Source organism: Zychaea mexicana, assembly GCF_025766255.1.
Source record: "Zychaea mexicana strain RSA 1403 chromosome Unknown BDB00scaffold_101, whole genome shotgun sequence".
NCBI lineage: Eukaryota > Fungi > Mucoromycota > Mucoromycetes > Mucorales > Lichtheimiaceae > Zychaea > Zychaea mexicana.
In genome coordinates, this window is record NW_026516764.1 from 48287 (window position 1) to 70299 (window position 22013).

General features: G+C 35.6%; 5 protein-coding genes across 5 annotated transcripts; 3 read left to right on the top strand and 2 right to left on the bottom strand.

Moving 5' to 3' along the window:
- Positions 1 to 9725: 9725 nt before the first annotated feature.
- On the top strand, positions 9726 to 10667 carry BDB00DRAFT_877056 (uncharacterized protein; the record flags this gene model as incomplete). The annotated part of the gene is made up of 4 exons (XM_053127557.1): positions 9726 to 9734; positions 10009 to 10250; positions 10333 to 10441; positions 10569 to 10667. The coding sequence occupies 4 exons, from the start codon at positions 9726 to 9728 to the stop codon at positions 10665 to 10667; spliced, it is 459 nt and encodes a 152-aa protein (XP_052975053.1).
- Positions 10668 to 13363: 2696 nt separating this feature from the next.
- On the top strand, positions 13364 to 13984 carry BDB00DRAFT_771850 (uncharacterized protein; the record flags this gene model as incomplete). The annotated part of the gene is made up of 3 exons (XM_053119997.1): positions 13364 to 13575; positions 13650 to 13809; positions 13871 to 13984. 3 exons carry the CDS (start codon positions 13364 to 13366, stop codon positions 13982 to 13984), a joined length of 486 nt encoding a protein of 161 aa, XP_052975054.1.
- Positions 13985 to 14244: 260 nt separating this feature from the next.
- Positions 14245 to 15037, top strand: BDB00DRAFT_771839 (uncharacterized protein; the record flags this gene model as incomplete). Its single annotated transcript, XM_053119996.1, has 3 exons — positions 14245 to 14515; positions 14601 to 14746; positions 14831 to 15037. 3 exons carry the CDS (start codon positions 14245 to 14247, stop codon positions 15035 to 15037), a joined length of 624 nt encoding a protein of 207 aa, XP_052975055.1.
- Positions 15038 to 16196: 1159 nt separating this feature from the next.
- BDB00DRAFT_771874 (uncharacterized protein) lies at positions 16197 to 16989 on the bottom strand (the record flags this gene model as incomplete). Its single annotated transcript, XM_053119999.1, has 3 exons — positions 16197 to 16403; positions 16488 to 16633; positions 16719 to 16989. The coding sequence occupies 3 exons, from the start codon at positions 16987 to 16989 to the stop codon at positions 16197 to 16199; spliced, it is 624 nt and encodes a 207-aa protein (XP_052975056.1).
- A 260-nt stretch (positions 16990 to 17249) lies between these two features.
- Positions 17250 to 17870, bottom strand: BDB00DRAFT_771885 (uncharacterized protein; the record flags this gene model as incomplete). Its single annotated transcript, XM_053120000.1, has 3 exons — positions 17250 to 17363; positions 17425 to 17584; positions 17659 to 17870. 3 exons carry the CDS (start codon positions 17868 to 17870, stop codon positions 17250 to 17252), a joined length of 486 nt encoding a protein of 161 aa, XP_052975057.1.
- Between the last annotated feature and the right edge of the window lie 4143 nt (positions 17871 to 22013).

Below are 22013 nucleotides of genomic sequence, written 5' to 3' on the forward strand. Positions count from 1 at the left end.
TTAAAAGTGTATTCCCTATAGTTTTTTATTTAGAGAAGTGCTACGGGTACGAGTTTTTTATCTTACGCGTACGAGTTTTTCTAAGCGGGTTTTTAAGGTGGTTGTGTTGTGAAACCTCATATGGCCAATCCGATTGCCGTCTTACACGTACGAGTTTTTTGCTAAAGGAACTGAACAGCATATGCGTACGAGTTTTTGTCTACCCATCAGTCTTCCCTTTTTTTAGATGGCCTTGTCAAAATAACTAGCTATTGTCATACTTCTTGATGTAAAACTGCTCATTAAATCGGCGCAATGGATTTAATTACGCTGTTCTTTTCGAAATCTTACAGGATTCTGTTCTGCCACTATACAGTGATGGCATATACAAGTTTTGCATTCCTTCTTTTCTTTAAGTTCTTGGCCTTTTCCCAATATTAGATGGCACACTAAGCTCGATATCAGGTTTCCAATAAATCTAGCAATTCATTTGTTTGTGTGGAGGAGTTTTCTACTGAGTCCACATAGGTAACAATCACTTATAAAAGAACTCTGGGCAGCGCTCTTTTACGCTTACGAGTTTTTTTTAATCTGTTTCCACGTAAATCATAATTAGCGGGGACAGATTTTGACAATTGTCTGCTTACGCGTACGAGTTTTTTCTATCCTGGTTCTATGTAAATCATGACTAGCTGGGGCAAATTTTGACAGCTATCTGCTTACGGGTACGACTTTTCTTAAGCCTGGTTACAGTGAGTTATTTGTTAATCTGAAGACCGTTCAAACAGCTCCATAGGAAGTTGGAGGTTCATAGGAGACTTGCTCACTGTACTTTCGAGTACCATATGCTTTTCAAATGTAGAAAGACTATGATCTGATATTTTAAGTAGAAATAATAGTGAGGGTAAGTACTAACTTCCTACTTCATAGTAAGACCAAGACTCTAACATCGAAACATTGCGCCTTACATACATGACTTACATTCAAATGATCCTTGCACCCGAAACAGCCATTTTATCTATAGCTGACGATCTGGAAGAAGGTACTGTAGAAGGAGCAAAAATCTAAATGAATGGGGATCTAATGCAGATAGAAGGTGTTGAAGATCTCACGTCTTATGCACGAACTCGCATGTGGAAAAGTGCATATTTCGTTCCATTGTTTCTAGAAACGTATAAATAGTATTGACAATTTTCATTACCTTTTTCCCGATAATATCTTGTTGTAACAACCCATTTGTTAATCTCTCCTCCATTTCATTTCTATTTTTCTCTTTCAGACACAATTACCGTTATTCACCTTATACTTACTCTCACATGAATTAGCGTCTTAAATCTCTTATGTCTTCTTTTGCCTTTTACCTTTTTATAATAAACACCGATTCCCTACTGCAACAGCTTATGCTCAGGGAATGTTTTACACGTGGAACCAGATTAAAAGAAACTCGTAAGCGTAAAAGAGCGCTGCCCAGAGTTCTTTTATAAGTGATTGTTACCTATGTGGACTCGGTAGAAAACTCCTCCACACAAACAAATGAATTGCTAGATTTATTATAACCTGATATCGAGCTTAGTGTGCCATCTAATATTGGGAAAAGGCCAAGAACTTAAAGAAAAGAAGGAATGCAAAACTTGTATATGCCATCACTGTATAGTGGCAGAACAGAATCCTGTAAGATTTCGAAAAGAACAGCGTAATTAAATCCATTGCGCCGATTTAATGAGCAGTTTTACATCAAGAAGTATGACAATAGCTAGTTATTTTGACAAGGCCATTTAAAAAAAGGGAAGACTGATGGGTAGACAAAAACTCGTACGCATATGCTGTTCAGTTCCTTTAGCAAAAAACTCGTACGTGTAAGACGGCAATCGGATTGGCCATATAAGGTTTCACAACACAACCACCTTAAAAACCCGCTTAGAAAAACTCGTACGCGTAAGAAAAAAAACTCGTACCCGTAGCACTTCTCTTTTATTTATTTATTATTTTATTTAAGACATAATATTAAGGCTTAACTTCCATAAAAGAAAAGAAGATTATTTTGAATCTAATATAAGGAGTATACCAATGATATGTTCTTGATCAATGCGATACCCTATGTATCTTTTTTATTTTCCCATCTTTCATACACTTTTGTCGAATAACAGGGTTCAGGCAGGTACAACACATCTGACTTGTGTTTCTTTTACCCGTCATTACTACTGGACAGTTCCTTCTGTGTATTTGTCTAAGTTTCTTGGTGCCTCTTCGCTCATGGCTACTGAATCGACTACCCACTTCTGTTCCTTGCGTTACAATATACATCATGGGGATGACATCCTTGATAATACTGCCAGAAACAAACTGACGCTCTTTCGAACAGATTTGGTCATATATATGACTCTGCTGAAACTGGATTGTGTACTTGTCATATTGATGTTTTTTACTGTTGTGGTACTTTTTCATGCTAGCCTGCTTGTTGACAGCCTTCTAAAGCATATAGCAAAATGAAAATAGTAAGTATACACTGCAAAAAATTTAGAGTATTAAAACGGTACCTGGTAGTGTAGAATTGTTTGGTTTTTGTTAATGGTAAGGTCTAAAGACTTTTTCGCCAGCATTTCCTTAGCGACAAGCACCTCTTCAGGCTACTATTATATAAAAAATGTCAGTGTAAGCCTAATTTAATCGTAGCCAGTGCCCTTAAATAAGATAGTAGTGGATCCAAAAATAAAGCATAGCAATATTGTCGTTGTTCTTGCACCTTGCAACAACAGCTCCTGAAGCAATTGATACATCTTTGGCCCGGATGTTATATAGGTGGAGCAGCTTTGGTTCTAATATAGATAGTACTTAATTGCTTGGTATTTGTCCACCCTTGTTCACTTTGTCAACTTGTATCACTCCAATTACCTGAGCCTCAGTTACGTGGGATGTACAAGCCTTAACAGCAAAACAGCAATGCCTTAGTCAGTTCCACTGTAGTTGATTGATTTGTCCTCTTGCTCAGCTTGCCTTTTAAGTATATTGAGGTTGGTACGATGTGGCACATCCATGCTTCGTCTGTCACTCAAAGTCGGTGTGCTGGTGTAATCCTTGAGGGCCCTTGTTGAAGAAGCCTCCTCGTTGTCAGCCTTTTTGCCTTTTGCATTGATTGCTTTTGCTATCATGTATTTGTCCAGTCAGCATTGGTCAAGAGCAACTACAACATGTACATAGTTTGTAAAGTATATATTCCTTTTTTGTTTTAGTTTCTTGATTTCTATTGCGAGAACTGATTTCCTATCCACTTCTTCTTCTGTGTGCTTTAGGGTGGTGATTTTGTTCTATATTCCCCAGAATTTCTTTCATTCTTCGTTTCTTGAACCAAATCCATGTTGGTTAATCATTTTTACTCATTATTTGAATATATCAATATATCTTAATATATATTTTCATAATCCTCCTGAAGTATTATACTAGACAGAAAAGAAAAAAAAGAATTTTCTTTTTATAAAATAATTATCAATAATAATAAATGACAATAAACATTTTACTTTATGTCATTTCACTATTTTAAAATTACTTATGTATAATATATAAATTATAATATAAAAGAAAAACTATTCTTTTTCTTCTATCTATTTATATTCTTTATCTTTAATTTCTAAAATTAATGATATTAATTTCTTAGGTTTATTTGAACCTCTTTTGAAGTATTGAATATAATAAAAGATAAATGTTATATATTTTTATATATTTCTATTTCTAGAAACAAGAAAAACAATTTGTTTTTCTTAATATTACTATAAAACAAACTTATTTTTAATCTATTTCAATGCTAAGAAAATTAAAAATATTTAATATTTTGATTTTAATCTCTTATATATTTATTTTATTTATATATATAAATATTATAAAATTCTAAAATCTTGTAGTTTTTCTATATTCAATAAGTCAATGTTTATCTCTCCTAGTATATTACCAAAGGAGCCATATCAATCACCAGGTATGACACAACAACTACAACATGCTCAACTACTTGGAGAACCAAAAAGCTACAACGGGTTTTTCAATCCTAGAGGGATGGGTCTTAGCAAAATGATTTTAGCAAAATTATTATTAGCTAATTTTTAAATAATTATAATAAATCATGAAATTAATTTTTTCTAAAAAAAATAATTTCTTAACCCCTAAATGATTCTTAGCCAAAATAATTATTCTAAATCACTAAGTTTAGAAAAAATCAGGCTAGAACTTTAGTTCGACGCCTGGAGTGAATGAAATGAACGGAGCTTGACAGAATAATGAAATATCATAAATTTGTTATTTATAACAAAATTTATAGATATTGAATATTCTTCCTATACACAAAGCTATGTTGTGGCTAGGGATCCACACGGTTCGGTTCAGTTCGGTTCTTGAAGGGAACCGAACCGAACCGTCTAAAGCAAGAACCGAACTGACTAAAACCGACAAGAACCATAGAACCGAAGAATCGAACCGAAGAACCGAACCTATCATATATATAAAAAAGGCAAGACTTGGTAAACTGATGTGTGTGTTCAAATGTCGCGGTATACTTGAATATTGCAGTAAAAAAGAATAGTTTATTATTGTACATTGAACAGCGATCTCAAAATGAATAAGAGAAACAGAATGTAAACATTCTTATACAATGTAGGTCATTGCATGGTTAAAAGATTGAAGCACAGTTTTTACAAAAAAAAGTGGAGCTTATAGTACTTACTTAGAGCGACTTAGTATTACTAGTACAATATGTTATCGTAACATTGGAGGAATTGAACCACAACCGGCAGTACATACAGCTGCTGTGTCTCTATGTGTGTATAGTGTATAGTGTCTCATAAAAGGCAAAGGGTGAATGGGTAAGATAATTCTGTTATGAGCCCCAGAATGCGCAATCTCAAATGGAATGCACAAGCTTGATAAAACTGATCGAGAAGCCATGATAAATCTAGTAAAGTAGTACGTCATGGAGAAAAATGCATTGTGGGTAGCAAAGTAGAGGAATAAGTAATAATGCGCGTCATGGGCGGAGAAAGCAAGCTGCCATCAGAAGAAGTGTTTTTTCTCTTCTCTTCTTTACTATTTTTCCCTCCCTTCTGCTTTTGCAGGTTTTGTTAAGTTTTTCAATAAAGTATGGCTTGCAAATACACTACTTCGTGGTCTTTTCGGAATAACATTGTTCGTAACTTCCATTATAGCCTACTTTATACTAATTAACAAAATCGCTAAATGCAATCTTCTGCCTCTCAGTTCTTTGGTTCTACGTATACAAAACCGGTTCGATTCCGGTTCGGTTCTTGGTAGGAACTGAACCATATTTTCTCGGTTTCGGTTCGGTTCGGTTCTGGTTCTATGGTTCTGATACGGATCCCTACTCGTCAGTAAGTCGACCTTCCCAATTGCCTTGTTGTAAATCCTTGGATAGACGATGTTGTAGAATTGTTGCGCACATATCTGCCAGACTTGTTCTAGTAATTGTTTTGCATTTGTACTCGTTGCATATTGTCAACAGGTCCACGACATTGGATGCTTGAAGGTTATGGTGCACACACCTTATAATCCACAATTTTGAAATTTGTTTCAATTTCGAGTTTTCAGATTCCGCTTCTATATATGGTAGTTTTTAATCATCAATGCCTACTTTCCGATGGGAGCTTGCAACTTTGGTTATGAATATCCTCACTTCTTCATCTTCTGCCCAGGCATCCTCTCCCTTTACTTATATGCTTCTATATAATAAAACCATCTTTTGTAATATCTACGAATCTTTGTGGGGTTATTGGGGGAAAAGCTTAGTCTAAAGCAATAGGAAGGTGTTTCTGAAGGCTAGCAGAGGAGTTGTCGCACATTCCTCTTATGCAGCTGCAATTGCTCCATTATAGTGACGAAGTTACTGATTTCTGTTCAATTGTGCTTTTTAGCAGCTTTCTTTTGATCTTTAGGACGAGGTATAATGGAGAAATTGTGTGGAATACGCATGAGAAGGCAAAGCAAACATGAACCTAAGTTAGTAGCCAGTCGTAAGTGGCTTTGCACCGCTTAAATAGTTTACCCATAAGGCTAAACTTGATTTCCGCTTGCTTAAGTATAATCCTATATGTTTCAATTTGCTATCCCTCAGCCAAAAGTGACCAACTTCAGAAGCCTATAACTTTTTTTAAAGAAGCAAGAACTCAAATCTAATCCACAAATATTGTTTTTAAAGGTCTAAAAAACATAAGTAGCCGCTTCTTTTTTTATTTTAAGGTGATATTAAAAAGTAGTAGGGATTCAAAGATTACCCAAGAATTTGCAGATAATAAGGTGCTTGCACCATATTAAATTGTTGAGGAAAAGATTTTGAAAGCCAGGTGATATCATTTGCGATGTTACGCCCAACCTTGATGATATCTTTGCGATTAAGCAGCGTCCAGATAGCATGTGGCAATGATGATAACTTCTCAAACTTTAATATTGATACTCGGTCGTCATATGCAACTTGTATTATTGATACTGGATGCCACGTTGGATCATTTTCATGAAATGTCCACTCTGCATCAAGACCAACGACGATCGGTTGCTGTTCAGTGCCATTTTGTTCGAGTAGTGGTGTCAAAGCAGCTTCGATTTGCAAAGGTGAGCTGTGAATTGTTACTGAAATTGTTGATGGTAGCTGTAGCTGCGGCAGATGATAATATGGATCAGCGACTATACGTAGATGAACTTCAGTACGAAGAGATTCGATTTGTGTTTCAAAAAACTGTTTATCGGCCTCGACTTTGTCAGTAAAAAGGATTTCTGGGTGACGGCGGGAAACTGTTGAATTCTCGGGCAGTAAGGCATCGAACCATAAAAAAGCGGTAGCAGAGGAGAACATAAAGTGGAAAGAAGGAAGAATAGGAGGGCCTGTTGAATCAACAGCAATGTTAATAGCAGTCGTTATGTCTTGTAGGCTGCAATGTATTTGACGCAGGCTTCGACTTACCAGTAAGGTATACATACTCAAGTCCTTTTGGGGAGTTTTGACTTTTCGACTTTTCTTTTTCTTTAGACTATAACTTTTTGTAGAAAGGAAGATCAGCAATCACGTTCAAGCAGAGCACAACAGAAGCACATGACTACTTACTTCTCGGGGGGCTTTTTTCACTGGCACCACCAGGGGAACGCTGGCGCTAGCCCTACCCAGTCGACATACATCTCGTTGGAATCTTCTTCTTCGCACCACTCGTCGATGTCCATTGGCTCATCAGTATCCATGGAATCATCGTCGTCTTGTTTTTTCTCTTCATTGTTTGGGACACCGAGGGCGGAAAGAGTGGAGGTGGAGCAAATAGAGGGATGGTGGGGGCAGCTTAGTGTTGTGGCATTGGTGATTGATGTTGTTGTTGCAGTGAGTGAATATGCTGCGGTGGAAGCCATTGATGTTGTTGGTGTTGGGATGGTTCAGGATGCTGCGGCAGAAAGAGTGGAGGTGGAGCAAATAGAGGGATGGTGGGGGCAGCTTGGTGTTGTGGCATTGCAGATTGATGTTGTTGTTGCGGTGAGTGAATATGCTGCGGCGGAAGCGATTGATGTTGTTGGTGTTGGGATGGTTCAGGATGCTGCGGCAGAAAGAGTGGAGGTGGAGCGAATAGAGGGATGGTGGGGGCAGCTTGGTGTTGTGGCATTGCAGATTGATGTTGTTGTTGCGGTGAGTGAATATGCTGCGGCGGAAGCAATTGATGTTGATGGTGTTGGGATGGTTCAGGATGCTGCGGCGGAAAGAGTGGAGGTGGAGCGAATAGAGGGATGGTGGGGGCAGCTTGGTGTTGTGGCATTGGTGATTGATGTTGTTGTTGCGGTGAGTGAATATACTGCGGCGGAAGCGATTGATGTTGATGGTGTTGGGATGGTTCAGGATGCTGCGGCGGAAGTGATTGATCTTGTTGGTATTGTGATGATTCAGGATGCTGCGGCGGAAGCGATTGATGTTGTTGGTATTGTGATGATTCAGGATGCTGCGGCAGTGGTGATTGATGTTCTTGTTGCAGTGAGCGAGGGTGCTGCAGCGGTGGTGATTGAGGATGCTGCAGCGGAAGCGGTTCCAGAGGGAGCACGGGAGACGGGAAGCTGTTTGGCTGAGGTGATGCCGGTGGGGACGAACCCGCACGCGACAGAGCACGAAACTCATCATCATCACGATCGAGGCCAAGGACGAACGAGGAGGCAGGGGAGTAGGCTTGCTCAAAGGAGCCGTAGGAGGCGGTGGTGGGGTTGCCATAGTTGCTGTTGAAGGAAAGAACAGGCGAGTTGATGTTGAAGGTGGAGTTCGTATGGTGAGATAGTTCGGAAGTCACGTCAGGGTCATAAGGGGCAGTGGTTGCGTCGTCGTCAAAGTCGTAATAACCAGTTTGGTGATTGTAGCTGTTGCTCACAGAAGTCATCGTAGTAATACGGAAAGGTGAAGTGGTAGAGAAGAGAAGAGAAGAGTAGGTGACCATGGGCAGTAAGACTTTGTAGCATGGCTAATCGCAAAAATTAGTTTCAGTTACTGTAATGCAATCAGGAAATTGTAAGAAAGAAAGTATAGTATGCCTTGTATTCCTTGTTCTATGTGATCCATGGATGTAGTAGGCACAAAAGCTTGATACCGAATCTCTTCGTATTCGTTTGTCATTGATACCAACCCTACAAAAATTTTGCACGAATCTAGTTTGCAAAGATGCTTTGTCACCTATTATCAAAAACAAACAAAGCACTTGTCAGAATATACACAAAAGCAAATAAATTAAACTCACCTTATGGCTGTGGTCAATGTTGATTATGGTGGCTGGTAGAGAACTCATGTGGTTGTAGTGGTCGTTTATATGCATTTCAACAAATTCATTGTACATTTTTGTGAGATACTTAGGACCAGGTGTCGAACCACCATATCCATCTCGATCATCGAATGATGGGAAATTCTTGAACTGCCTTGATGCCGAGTGCACTGGTTTATAAAACGAATTGATTGCCGACTGTCTAGTGGGTGATGGATTTTGCTGTTCGTTAGAATGTTCTTGCTGCTGTGGTCTTCCTTCCACATACTGCCATTCAATTTTGTCGTGCCGCAGGTGGTGTCTAGTGCTCGATGCTTTTGCAAATGAACTGGGCCCCATTCCGTTACCAAAGCACAGCCGCATATTTGTCATCAACTCCTTGGATACACCACTTTTATGTGAAAGTGTGGCCGGGTATTCGAGCACAAGTTGTATGGGTAGCGATTCTTCTATCAAGTTCTCGTCTGTGCCCATAATTGTGTTGACGTCGCATCCGTCGTTTTTGCATTGATATCGATAGGATAGGATGTAAAAAAAGTCGTCGTCGTCTGCGATGCGTCTGGCAAGTGGGTTTGATAGAAATCCAAGCTCTGTGAGTTTTTGATTGCACTTAGGACACTTGAGCTTTTCTATCAAAAGGTGGACAAGCCAAATGAACACACGTGGCAAATATATAAGTCGGTTGGTTCAAAGTATTCCTTCTTATATATAGCGAAAAAGGGCGCTGGTGGCAAAACCCATAAGGTCTTGTTTTCGTAGCAAGCTGGCATTCCTTTGCTTCTTCTTTCTCTGTCAATTTTGTTGCGGACACTTGTCAGGTATGGCTCAAATACTTTAGGCGTTGCCAAGGTTTCCTCATTGCGTCCCACCATCGGTGTCATTAAATCGTTAAACTGTTGAAAAATAAATGAGCAAAATTGAGAGAATGTCCCTCAATAAGTGAGAGTCGAGCAGTGGAAACATACTTCACTGTGTGTAGATATGTCAAACGTAAAAGAGTACTTTTTGACAGTGTCATGTCAAAGTGGTTGTAGCAGCAGTAACCCGAGTATTCATCCTGCACTAGGGTTCCCAGCAGCTATATGTATACTGTGGAACGCACTCAAGCTTTTGTGTAATGCTGGATGTTATTCTTTATTCCTGATTGGACAGACTTTATTCAACCTTTGTTATTGGTGTAAATAACAATGCCGTACTTTATTTTTTACAAGCAATTGCTCAGTTTTTCCATAACGCACTTTATTATGTAAATTTAACTGGTTAGGTCTCTACGGGTACGGCCCGACTGCCTGGAAATCTTCCAGTTCGGGCTCTGAATGCCGTGGAAACGGACATTCTCGGCCTTGACGACCCGGCCAAACTCTTGGAGCGACTTACTGAAAAACGGCATGTCACTGCCAGGAGGGCAGAAGTCGACGAGGTAACATCGAGCTGCCCAGCGATCTGGAAACCACTTGTCGACAAAAACCAGCTGATGCTGATTGATGACGAACGGAACGGCCCTTTGTACGGCTCTGTTCGCAAGAAAGAGGCGTAATCTTGCCCGAACCAGGTTGAACTATCGTGCGAGATTATTTCCAAAAAAAAGCGAGAAGTACAAGCAAGTCAAGAGCGTTGTGAATTGCTTGATTTACAAGTACAAAGACGAAGAGAAATTCGAAGAAGCAATCAAGGAATATCGCCAACTAGCGGAGGATGTAGCAGCAGCAATGATCGACAGGCAGAAAAATAAGACATCGAAAAGGCTGAAGCAAAAGAAAAGAAAGCTAAAAGAAAAAGAAGAAAAAGATGAAGAACACGAAAAGAAGCTGACAAAAATAAAAGATTTTTGACTATGGCGGTATCGGCAACACCGTTGACGGCAAGTATCAGTGTTGGGTTTCCGACGTCGGTAATCGACAGCGTAGTTTCCGACCGTCGTAAATGTCGGAAATCGGAAATTTAAAAGAAATATTTATTTTTCAAATACAGGATTTTTCCTACTGATTGGCAGTGCTTTTTTTCCTATGATGGCGGGTACTTTTTTCACTTTGGAGTTAGAGGGATTCTTGATTGACGGCGTGTTTTCGTGATTGGCAGGAGGTGAGAATTACAATGGCAGTGTAATGTAATATGTTGGCAGAATTACGAAATTCATAGCGGCGGTGGGGAACTGTTATTAATGCCACTTTTTAATAATATCCATATAGGAAATTCTTTATCATATCTAAATGAATAATTAATAATCAAAAGTACGTACAATATAACAATATATATATATATATATATATATATATATATATTACAAGCAAGACGAACAATCTGCAAAAGTATCAAGTGTTGTAGCATGTGTTGGCAAAAAAAAAATTCACTTTATCAATTTATCCCTCATAAATAAGGTATGTTAAGATGGTGACACTCTTGTGTTATATATGGTACGGTTCAACCTACTGTTGCCTTTACAAATTGTCGAGCCTTGCTGTGTTCATTATGATTGGCGCTGCTACTACTGACTGCTAATACAAATCTATTAGGTCATTCAATCTCACAAAAATATAAACGAACCATAATTTTGGAAATGGTCACACACTCCTCAAATTGGTTCATGTCAAGCAAATCCAAGTACTCGTCTCAAAAATATAGTTTTCCTACGAATTTGAGCTAAAAAAAAAAACCAGCTTGGATCAATCAATATTTGTGGTCAAATGAATTATTGCTGTGCTTTACAGGTGTTCTACTTTTTGGTAACTATCGTATCCGTAAAAGCAATCAGAATTGGCATGATAATAGAATTGTAATCTGCAGAAGAGAACAAAAGATGATGCAAATCTCACTAGCTATATATCAGCAAGGTCCTTTATTATATATTGCGAAATAACATGGTAAAAGATGTGTAAATGTTTATTGAGTAACATCTTCCTTTATGATTTACACTATTGCAGCCCTCACTCACTCATATATTTTTATTACATCAACTGATGCTATAATTGTTTATTAATCAAATTAGCACGACAAAATCGCGGATTGTCATTAAGACCAAACCAGTTTCAACACATAACTGAACATAAAAAGAGAAAAAAAAAACAAATAGAGCATTTGTTATTGACAGCAGTAAAAAATTTTTATTCACAGTACTATCGAACAACATCGAATGAGCCTTGGTAATTTGACACCGACAGTTCCTGCTTGTCAAAAAAAAAGATTTGGTTAACTTTACTGTAAAGAATAACATCTATCTTCGACAAGGGAGATAGACAAGGAAAAAGAAAAGAACGAAGCGTCTCATACCAGGATATGTGAGATAGGCATGTGCGCTTCATCCATTAATTAGTTTTGAAATGCAGTAAGACTGCACAAAGAGGGCGTGTAGGTGATGATACATCTTTTTTTTTATTTTCTCACTTTCACATCTTATTCCGCATGAAGCCTGTATATACAAAAAATCTTGGAAGGGCAGAAAAGAAAATTAGTCCTCGTATCCATACATGTACGTTACTTGGTCAGTGACAAGAGGAAGAAGATCAACTTCCCACTCCTGGTGGAACAGCATATAAATGCTGTAGACAACCAGAATATTTCTCCGCGCAGGGCAGGGTTCATCCGGATCTTCTTCCCATGACAACAATCTACGGCTCCCACTCCCAGTGGAACAGCATGTAATATGCCGTAGGCAACCAGAATATTTCTCCGCACAGGGCAGGGTTCATGTGCAGATTGCCATCATGCTATTCATGCCACTTTATAAATAGAATAAAATAGATACTTAGCTTCTTTGCCCAAAATTATCAGGTCCGTCATTGAAAGAAGAAACTATTCAGGTTGATGGTGTACATGATTATGTTTTTTGAATGAAGTATTGACTGATTTATACAAATAAAACGTATAAAAATAAATGTGTATGTGTTTTGGAGAAGAATAATGTTAACTTGCCAACCAGTGTATTCGAAACTCAGGTCAATAAACAATTTTGCATGATCACATGATCACTATTCAACCAGCAAGAAGAAAGGTCATCATTTAGCTTTTTTCTTCCAAAAGCACTTTGTGATTATCATGACGCAGTTCAACAAAAAGTTTTATTTTCAATCCTCATTCGTTGAGAATGTACAGTCAAAATTACACCTCAAAGGTAAGTTCGATTCTGTTTTGTGTTCAACGATGTAGAGAGATGAACCTATATTGAAGCATTTACTCTAGAGTTTTAGATCAAGGAAGATCCATGTTATTGGACTGTGACACACTACCTACAGAAACTGGTGGCTCAAGATCCTGCAATTACTCGTCGCGATGCTTCTATACGATTGCTGAACGATAGTAAAATAGTTCAACAACATGTTGTTGCAGGAACTGTCGCTGAAACAACAGTAAATTCTATGAACAAGTATAACCAGGTTAGAAAATATTTTTATTTTTTTCTATTAGTCCTATTATATTATTACAGTTACTGATAGTATATATTTTAGACAGTACAAGGCAAAAATGCATTCAAGAATTTTTCCGAAAAGGGTTCGGCTGCTGTAATCGCAGAAAGCTCGGTTAATTTCTCTGTGCAAAAAGTAAATCACTGTGTTTATTGTTAGCATACAGTCTAAACAGATCTGTCTAATAAACAATTTATATAGCATCGTTTAAGAAGCAGCATGGCAGAACAAATTGCAAATGAAGAAGAAAAGATCACAAGAAAGAGACGTGGGGTCGATGAGGGGTCTAGTAGTGGTGTGGTGCAAAAACGAATCAAACAGAACGAAGAAGAGAGCGAAGACGATAGTGAAACCACCGAAGTTGACGTGTGGGAGCAATGGAAGAAATTCCTTGATAACCCACAAAATACAAATCATTTGATGCAACTAAGGTAACAAATGATTCAATATAGGCAAATGGCTATGAAATGATATGCAATTAATAATTATATTCATGGGTATATAGTCCAGAGAAGCACAAAATCATCTGGTGTGGAAAGACTGTTCGCCGTAGAAGCCCTTTACCTCAAGATCTGTATAATAGGCTCCAAAAGGAAGTGCCGCTCATTACTTGTCATAAAATTAGCTCATACTTTGTCGATGTAACAAAAAAAATTCAAGATTCGGTATGTTATATTATTTCAGTACGTCTATTCTGCAGCTGAAGGTAACCTCATCTCTATATAGAAGTCGTATTGCATAATGGGAGAAGCACTTTCAGAGCTTCAATCGATGTCTCCAATTGACAAGTTGCTGATGCCTGAAAAAAAGTTTATTTCGAACATGTGCGACAATTTATGAGTATAAAAAATAATTGGAGTCATATACACATACTTATAAATTACATAGCAGGGTCATGCTCTTGTGCTAATTTTTTATATATATTATTGATATTTAGCTTTGACTATATTTATGACAATTGTAATGAAGAGATCTTGAGCCAATCGGAGACTTGCTATCGGTTATATCTGTTTGATATTTGTCTCAAGTTCACCACCAAATATTTGAGAGAGAAAAAGATCGATATGACTTTTCTGCCAGGTGAAATAGAGCTCGTTTCCATGACTACGCAATTGAAACTAAAGGGGCTGAATAATGGTCATTATAAATACAATGCAGATGGAATCATAAAAGATAACCAAAGCGATCTCGAAATTCTCTTAACTGAGGTATCATCAGCATTTGGAAGTAACGAAGTTGGAAAAATTAGCTTTGATCATTACAAAGCAATGTTTGGCCAGCTTTCCATGTTACGAACAGTAGCCCATATATATGAGTATGCTTCGTTTAATACATTTAAAAAGCTTAAAGTACATTTTCTCCATGGACACGGTAAGTAACTTAACATTAGCTTTGCATTAATCGTCTTAATAGCATATTTGTCAAGTAATAACTGGTTCCTTTTTTGTGTTGTTAGGAACCGCAATTCGCCATTGGTCGATGTCTGTCCAGTCACCAGGTATATTCGTGATGAATAAAGAACAAAAGGTCGAGGTACCGGTGAAATTTGCTCAAAAAGATTTGTACTTGCTGGAGTTTATTGAATTTTACAAAAGTCTTGCCGTAAGTTGACAAAAGAAAGAAACGTATGCAATCAATTATACGAGAATATCAACTTACAGAATGCAATTTATTAAATATTTGCAGTTGGCACTTGAGGATACCACGGAAATACTTACACAACTAAAACAAGAACATAAAGAAGTGAAATCAAGTAATACGAATTGCAAAAGCCTTTTGGGTAGCATTGATCCGGTCATAATAAGGCTCAATGAAGGAAAACATTTGGGAATTGTTGCTGATGAAGGCCCAATGAGTGTACCTCCTAGTCCTGACCGTGATCAAAAGAATTAGTTTATCTCTCATTAAAAATGGTCTTATTGTTACGATTTCATTATTCTATTTGTACATGATATTTTTCTACAAATGTGTTTTATACCCCTCTTCCTTTATATATGATCTGTAATACAATAAAGATAAACACACACTGATTTCGTTTTCCAATTTATACTATCACTCATAGAAAAAGTAAACCAGGTTTCCAAATAATTCAGTAGCAGATGAGTCCTCAAAAACGAGGTTTGTACATCCACGATACTTTTGCTGAAATCCACATAATGCCTGGCAGCAAGGACGAAGGCGCTTAATGTGGTTCGTACTTTCACTAACTTTATATCTATGTTGGATCGATTGAACAGTCGATCCATAGGTAAAAAGAGAAAAAGGGTAATAAATAGTAATAGTAATGTAAGTATTATATAAGTGTCTAAGAGACAACAATTATATAAACACAGTAAGGAAACACATGAACAATCCCAATGTTGGAGAATGAAATACATATTAAATAGATCTATAATATGTAGCTGCAACAGCAGCAACAATGGTTGTAAAGAGAAGTTTTTTTGTAATTACATAATTAGATTATTTATCTACCATATGCAAATATTCAATCTACCATAATATATAGCTTTTACTTCCATGATATAAGCGTTTACTCATATAGAATAATTTTTTTAGGCAATTAAATAAGTATTACGTGTTTGGTTTTGTCACCAATATATTCTTTTATATACAGTAGTAACAACGTTTGGAGTACATCCAACACTTATATAATACTTACATTACTATTACTATTTATTACCCTTTTTCTCTTTTTACCTATGGATCGACTGTTCAATCGATCCAACATAGATATAAAGTTAGTGAAAGTACGAACCACATTAAGCGCCTTCGTCCTTGCTGCCAGGCATTATGTGGATTTCAGCAAAAGTATCGTGGATGTACAAACCTCGTTTTTGAGGACTCATCTGCTACTGAATTATTTGGAAACCTGGTTTACTTTTTCTATGAGTGATAGTATAAATTGGAAAACGAAATCAGTGTGTGTTTATCTTTATTGTATTACAGATCATATATAAAGGAAGAGGGGTATAAAACACATTTGTAGAAAAATATCATGTACAAATAGAATAATGAAATCGTAACAATAAGACCATTTTTAATGAGAGATAAACTAATTCTTTTGATCACGGTCAGGACTAGGAGGTACACTCATTGGGCCTTCATCAGCAACAATTCCCAAATGTTTTCCTTCATTGAGCCTTATTATGACCGGATCAATGCTACCCAAAAGGCTTTTGCAATTCGTATTACTTGATTTCACTTCTTTATGTTCTTGTTTTAGTTGTGTAAGTATTTCCGTGGTATCCTCAAGTGCCAACTGCAAATATTTAATAAATTGCATTCTGTAAGTTGATATTCTCGTATAATTGATTGCATACGTTTCTTTCTTTTGTCAACTTACGGCAAGACTTTTGTAAAATTCAATAAACTCCAGCAAGTACAAATCTTTTTGAGCAAATTTCACCGGTACCTCGACCTTTTGTTCTTTATTCATCACGAATATACCTGGTGACTGGACAGACATCGACCAATGGCGAATTGCGGTTCCTAACAACACAAAAAAGGAACCAGTTATTACTTGACAAATATGCTATTAAGACGATTAATGCAAAGCTAATGTTAAGTTACTTACCGTGTCCATGGAGAAAATGTACTTTAAGCTTTTTAAATGTATTAAACGAAGCATACTCATATATATGGGCTACTGTTCGTAACATGGAAAGCTGGCCAAACATTGCTTTGTAATGATCAAAGCTAATTTTTCCAACTTCGTTACTTCCAAATGCTGATGATACCTCAGTTAAGAGAATTTCGAGATCGCTTTGGTTATCTTTTATGATTCCATCTGCATTGTATTTATAATGACCATTATTCAGCCCCTTTAGTTTCAATTGCGTAGTCATGGAAACGAGCTCTATTTCACCTGGCAGAAAAGTCATATCGATCTTTTTCTCTCTCAAATATTTGGTGGTGAACTTGAGACAAATATCAAACAGATATAACCGATAGCAAGTCTCCGATTGGCTCAAGATCTCTTCATTACAATTGTCATAAATATAGTCAAAGCTAAATATCAATAATATATATAAAAAATTAGCACAAGAGCATGACCCTGCTATGTAATTTATAAGTATGTGTATATGACTCCAATTATTTTTTATACTCATAAATTGTCGCACATGTTCGAAATAAACTTTTTTTCAGGCATCAGCAACTTGTCAATTGGAGACATCGATTGAAGCTCTGAAAGTGCTTCTCCCATTATGCAATACGACTTCTATATAGAGATGAGGTTACCTTCAGCTGCAGAATAGACGTACTGAAATAATATAACATACCGAATCTTGAATTTTTTTTGTTACATCGACAAAGTATGAGCTAATTTTATGACAAGTAATGAGCGGCACTTCCTTTTGGAGCCTATTATACAGATCTTGAGGTAAAGGGCTTCTACGGCGAACAGTCTTTCCACACCAGATGATTTTGTGCTTCTCTGGACTATATACCCATGAATATAATTATTAATTGCATATCATTTCATAGCCATTTGCCTATATTGAATCATTTGTTACCTTAGTTGCATCAAATGATTTGTATTTTGTGGGTTATCAAGGAATTTCTTCCATTGCTCCCACACGTCAACTTCGGTGGTTTCACTATCGTCTTCGCTCTCTTCTTCGTTCTGTTTGATTCGTTTTTGCACCACACCACTACTAGACCCCTCATCGACCCCACGTCTCTTTCTTGTGATCTTTTCTTCTTCATTTGCAATTTGTTCTGCCATGCTGCTTCTTAAACGATGCTATATAAATTGTTTATTAGACAGATCTGTTTAGACTGTATGCTAACAATAAACACAGTGATTTACTTTTTGCACAGAGAAATTAACCGAGCTTTCTGCGATTACAGCAGCCGAACCCTTTTCGGAAAAATTCTTGAATGCATTTTTGCCTTGTACTGTCTAAAATATATACTATCAGTAACTGTAATAATATAATAGGACTAATAGAAAAAAATAAAAATATTTTCTAACCTGGTTATACTTGTTCATAGAATTTACTGTTGTTTCAGCGACAGTTCCTGCAACAACATGTTGTTGAACTATTTTACTATCGTTCAGCAATCGTATAGAAGCATCGCGACGAGTAATTGCAGGATCTTGAGCCACCAGTTTCTGTAGGTAGTGTGTCACAGTCCAATAACATGGATCTTCCTTGATCTAAAACTCTAGAGTAAATGCTTCAATATAGGTTCATCTCTCTACATCGTTGAACACAAAACAGAATCGAACTTACCTTTGAGGTGTAATTTTGACTGTACATTCTCAACGAATGAGGATTGAAAATAAAACTTTTTGTTGAACTGCGTCATGATAATCACAAAGTGCTTTTGGAAGAAAAAAGCTAAATGATGACCTTTCTTCTTGCTGGTTGAATAGTGATCATGTGATCATGCAAAATTGTTTATTGACCTGAGTTTCGAATACACTGGTTGGCAAGTTAACATTATTCTTCTCCAAAACACATACACATTTATTTTTATACGTTTTATTTGTATAAATCAGTCAATACTTCATTCAAAAAACATAATCATGTACACCATCAACCTGAATAGTTTCTTCTTTCAATGACGGACCTGATAATTTTGGGCAAAGAAGCTAAGTATCTATTTTATTCTATTTATAAAGTGGCATGAATAGCATGATGGCAATCTGCACATGAACCCTGCCCTGTGCGGAGAAATATTCTGGTTGCCTACGGCATATTACATGCTGTTCCACTGGGAGTGGGAGCCGTAGATTGTTGTCATGGGAAGAAGATCCGGATGAACCCTGCCCTGCGCGGAGAAATATTCTGGTTGTCTACAGCATTTATATGCTGTTCCACCAGGAGTGGGAAGTTGATCTTCTTCCTCTTGTCACTGACCAAGTAACGTACATGTATGGATACGAGGACTAATTTTCTTTTCTGCCCTTCCAAGATTTTTTGTATATACAGGCTTCATGCGGAATAAGATGTGAAAGTGAGAAAATAAAAAAAAAGATGTATCATCACCTACACGCCCTCTTTGTGCAGTCTTACTGCATTTCAAAACTAATTAATGGATGAAGCGCACATGCCTATCTCACATATCCTGGTATGAGACGCTTCGTTCTTTTCTTTTTCCTTGTCTATCTCCCTTGTCGAAGATAGATGTTATTCTTTACAGTAAAGTTAACCAAATCTTTTTTTTTGACAAGCAGGAACTGTCGGTGTCAAATTACCAAGGCTCATTCGATGTTGTTCGATAGTACTGTGAATAAAAATTTTTTACTGCTGTCAATAACAAATGCTCTATTTGTTTTTTTTTTCTCTTTTTATGTTCAGTTATGTGTTGAAACTGGTTTGGTCTTAATGACAATCCGCGATTTTGTCGTGCTAATTTGATTAATAAACAATTATAGCATCAGTTGATGTAATAAAAATATATGAGTGAGTGAGGGCTGCAATAGTGTAAATCATAAAGGAAGATGTTACTCAATAAACATTTACACATCTTTTACCATGTTATTTCGCAATATATAATAAAGGGCCTTGCTGATATATAGCTAGTGAGATTTGCATCATCTTTTGTTCTCTTCTGCAGATTACAATTCTATTATCATGCCAATTCTGATTGCTTTTACGGATACGATAGTTACCAAAAAGTAGAACACCTGTAAAGCACAGCAATAATTCATTTGACCACAAATATTGTGGGATGTGCAACGACACAATGTTTACAAAGATATAATTGTTTTTAATAAAAATAACTGTTTTTTTATATCTAAATTGAATTTTACATAATAAATAAAATGGACAGTACAATGGACTATACACCACTTATTACAGATGAAGTAAACATTATTATTACCAATTATTAGACATTTCTTGAATTAAATTGGCCAATTATACATAATAGATTTAAACATAGAACAGAAATTAAACATATTAAATTTATTGAAAAAATTAAAGATGTATTATTAAGAAAATTAGGTTATACTGCTGTGTTTTTCTTTTTAGTGATTCTATATACAAATAAGGAATACCCAGCACCTTATTTTGAGATCGAAAAAGGTTTATTTTTATTATATCATCTAGTTTCTGGAATTTCAGGAGAAGATATTGAAAAGTATTTACCTCGAAGTACATTCCATACATTTTATAAAAAGTTTTGGATGGATGATGAAAATTATAAACGAATAAATAAAATAGTAAATGATTCATTAACAAATATGTTTTCAAGTATAAAATTACGTATTTTATCTGCTAGAAAATATAATCCAGAGTTATTTAAACATGTAACTCTTATTTTAGATGGTCATGATTCACGAATAAACTATACAGACACTGACTTAGATAGATCACGTTTATATTCATATAAATTTAAAAAGAATAGTTTACGTACTCAATTTGTAGCTGATATTAATGATATGATACTTTTTATATCCAAAAGTGAATTCTGTGCAGATAGTTCAGATGGTAGTATGTTTTTGAATATGAAACTTTATAATAAAATGAATCAAAATGATACTTTAGCAGTTGATGGTGGATATACTCTGTTTATAACGCAATTTACTGAACTTGCTAATGAAAAAGGTTATGAATTTAATAATGATAACTTTGTTTATCCAATTCGTAAAAACATAAATGAAAATCTAACAATAACTGATGAGCATTTTAATAATACATTTGGAAGTTTTAGAAGTAAAATAGAAAATCAGTTTTCGGAAATTGGTAATAAATTTTATAGATTTAATAATAATAAATCTGTTGTGAAAATGGATAATGTTAAGTTTTATAATCTTCAATTTCGGGTAGCTTGTTTATTAAAAAATATAAATAAATTTGTTGAGCTATTTAATATTCCCATTTTACCCCATCATAAATTATGGCATAGTAATAACTTTGATTTTCCTATTGAGAAAAAGTTAATTGATATAGTTGTTAGTAACAATAAACAAAATAAAGATAAATTTGATCGAATGATGCAGCTACAAAATAATTTATTAAATATGACTATATCAGATAATAGAATGGCAGTAGATGATACTGAATCTAATAGTTCAGAAAATAGTGAAAGTGATAATGATGTTCCTAATTTTAATGAACGTACTAAAAAAAGACGAAAAAATATAAAATGTAAACAGCGGTCAACTGCATCATATGAAATAGAAAGTATTATTGGACATAAAAAAGAAAATAATGCATATTTGTTTCAGGTAAAATGGGTTGGATATAGTAATGATGATAATAGTTGGTTATCTATTGATATGTTTAACCAAAAAGATTTATTAAAAGCATATATTGAAGAGCATAATCTAGGCATATTATAAATAATATATATAATTTTTTATGGAAGAATGTTATTGAAGCATAAGAAAAAGGGATTTCCTATTGTAATTTTTATAGGTTTTCTTTTTTTTTTCTTTTTCATTATAAAATTAACTGCATACTGTATATTTAAATTTTTTTCTTCATTTTTTATAGATATATTTTTTAATTCTATATCGTTGTTACTGTTAAATGCTAACTGTTTTTGTTTTTTACGAATATGAACTTTACTATGTTTGCAACAAAGATAATCTTTTTTAGTACCTTCTGGTATATTTGTTCTAATTTTACGGGAACAGAATTGACCTTCTCGTTTTCCCCGTTTAAATTTATGAGTACAAAAATCATTATTCATACTCAAATATAAGAAATAGTCTGATGAAAATGTATCTTTTATTTTCTTATCAATTTTTTTTTGTATTTTTTTTATTATTTTTTTTCATTTTCTAAAAAATGATCAAATTCAGATTCCATAAAGATGTTTATTTCTTTACATAAATTCTGTTGAAGTTGAATGTGATTGAGTGGAAGATAATCATTAATTGCAACCATTATTAAACCTTTGGATGATTTTA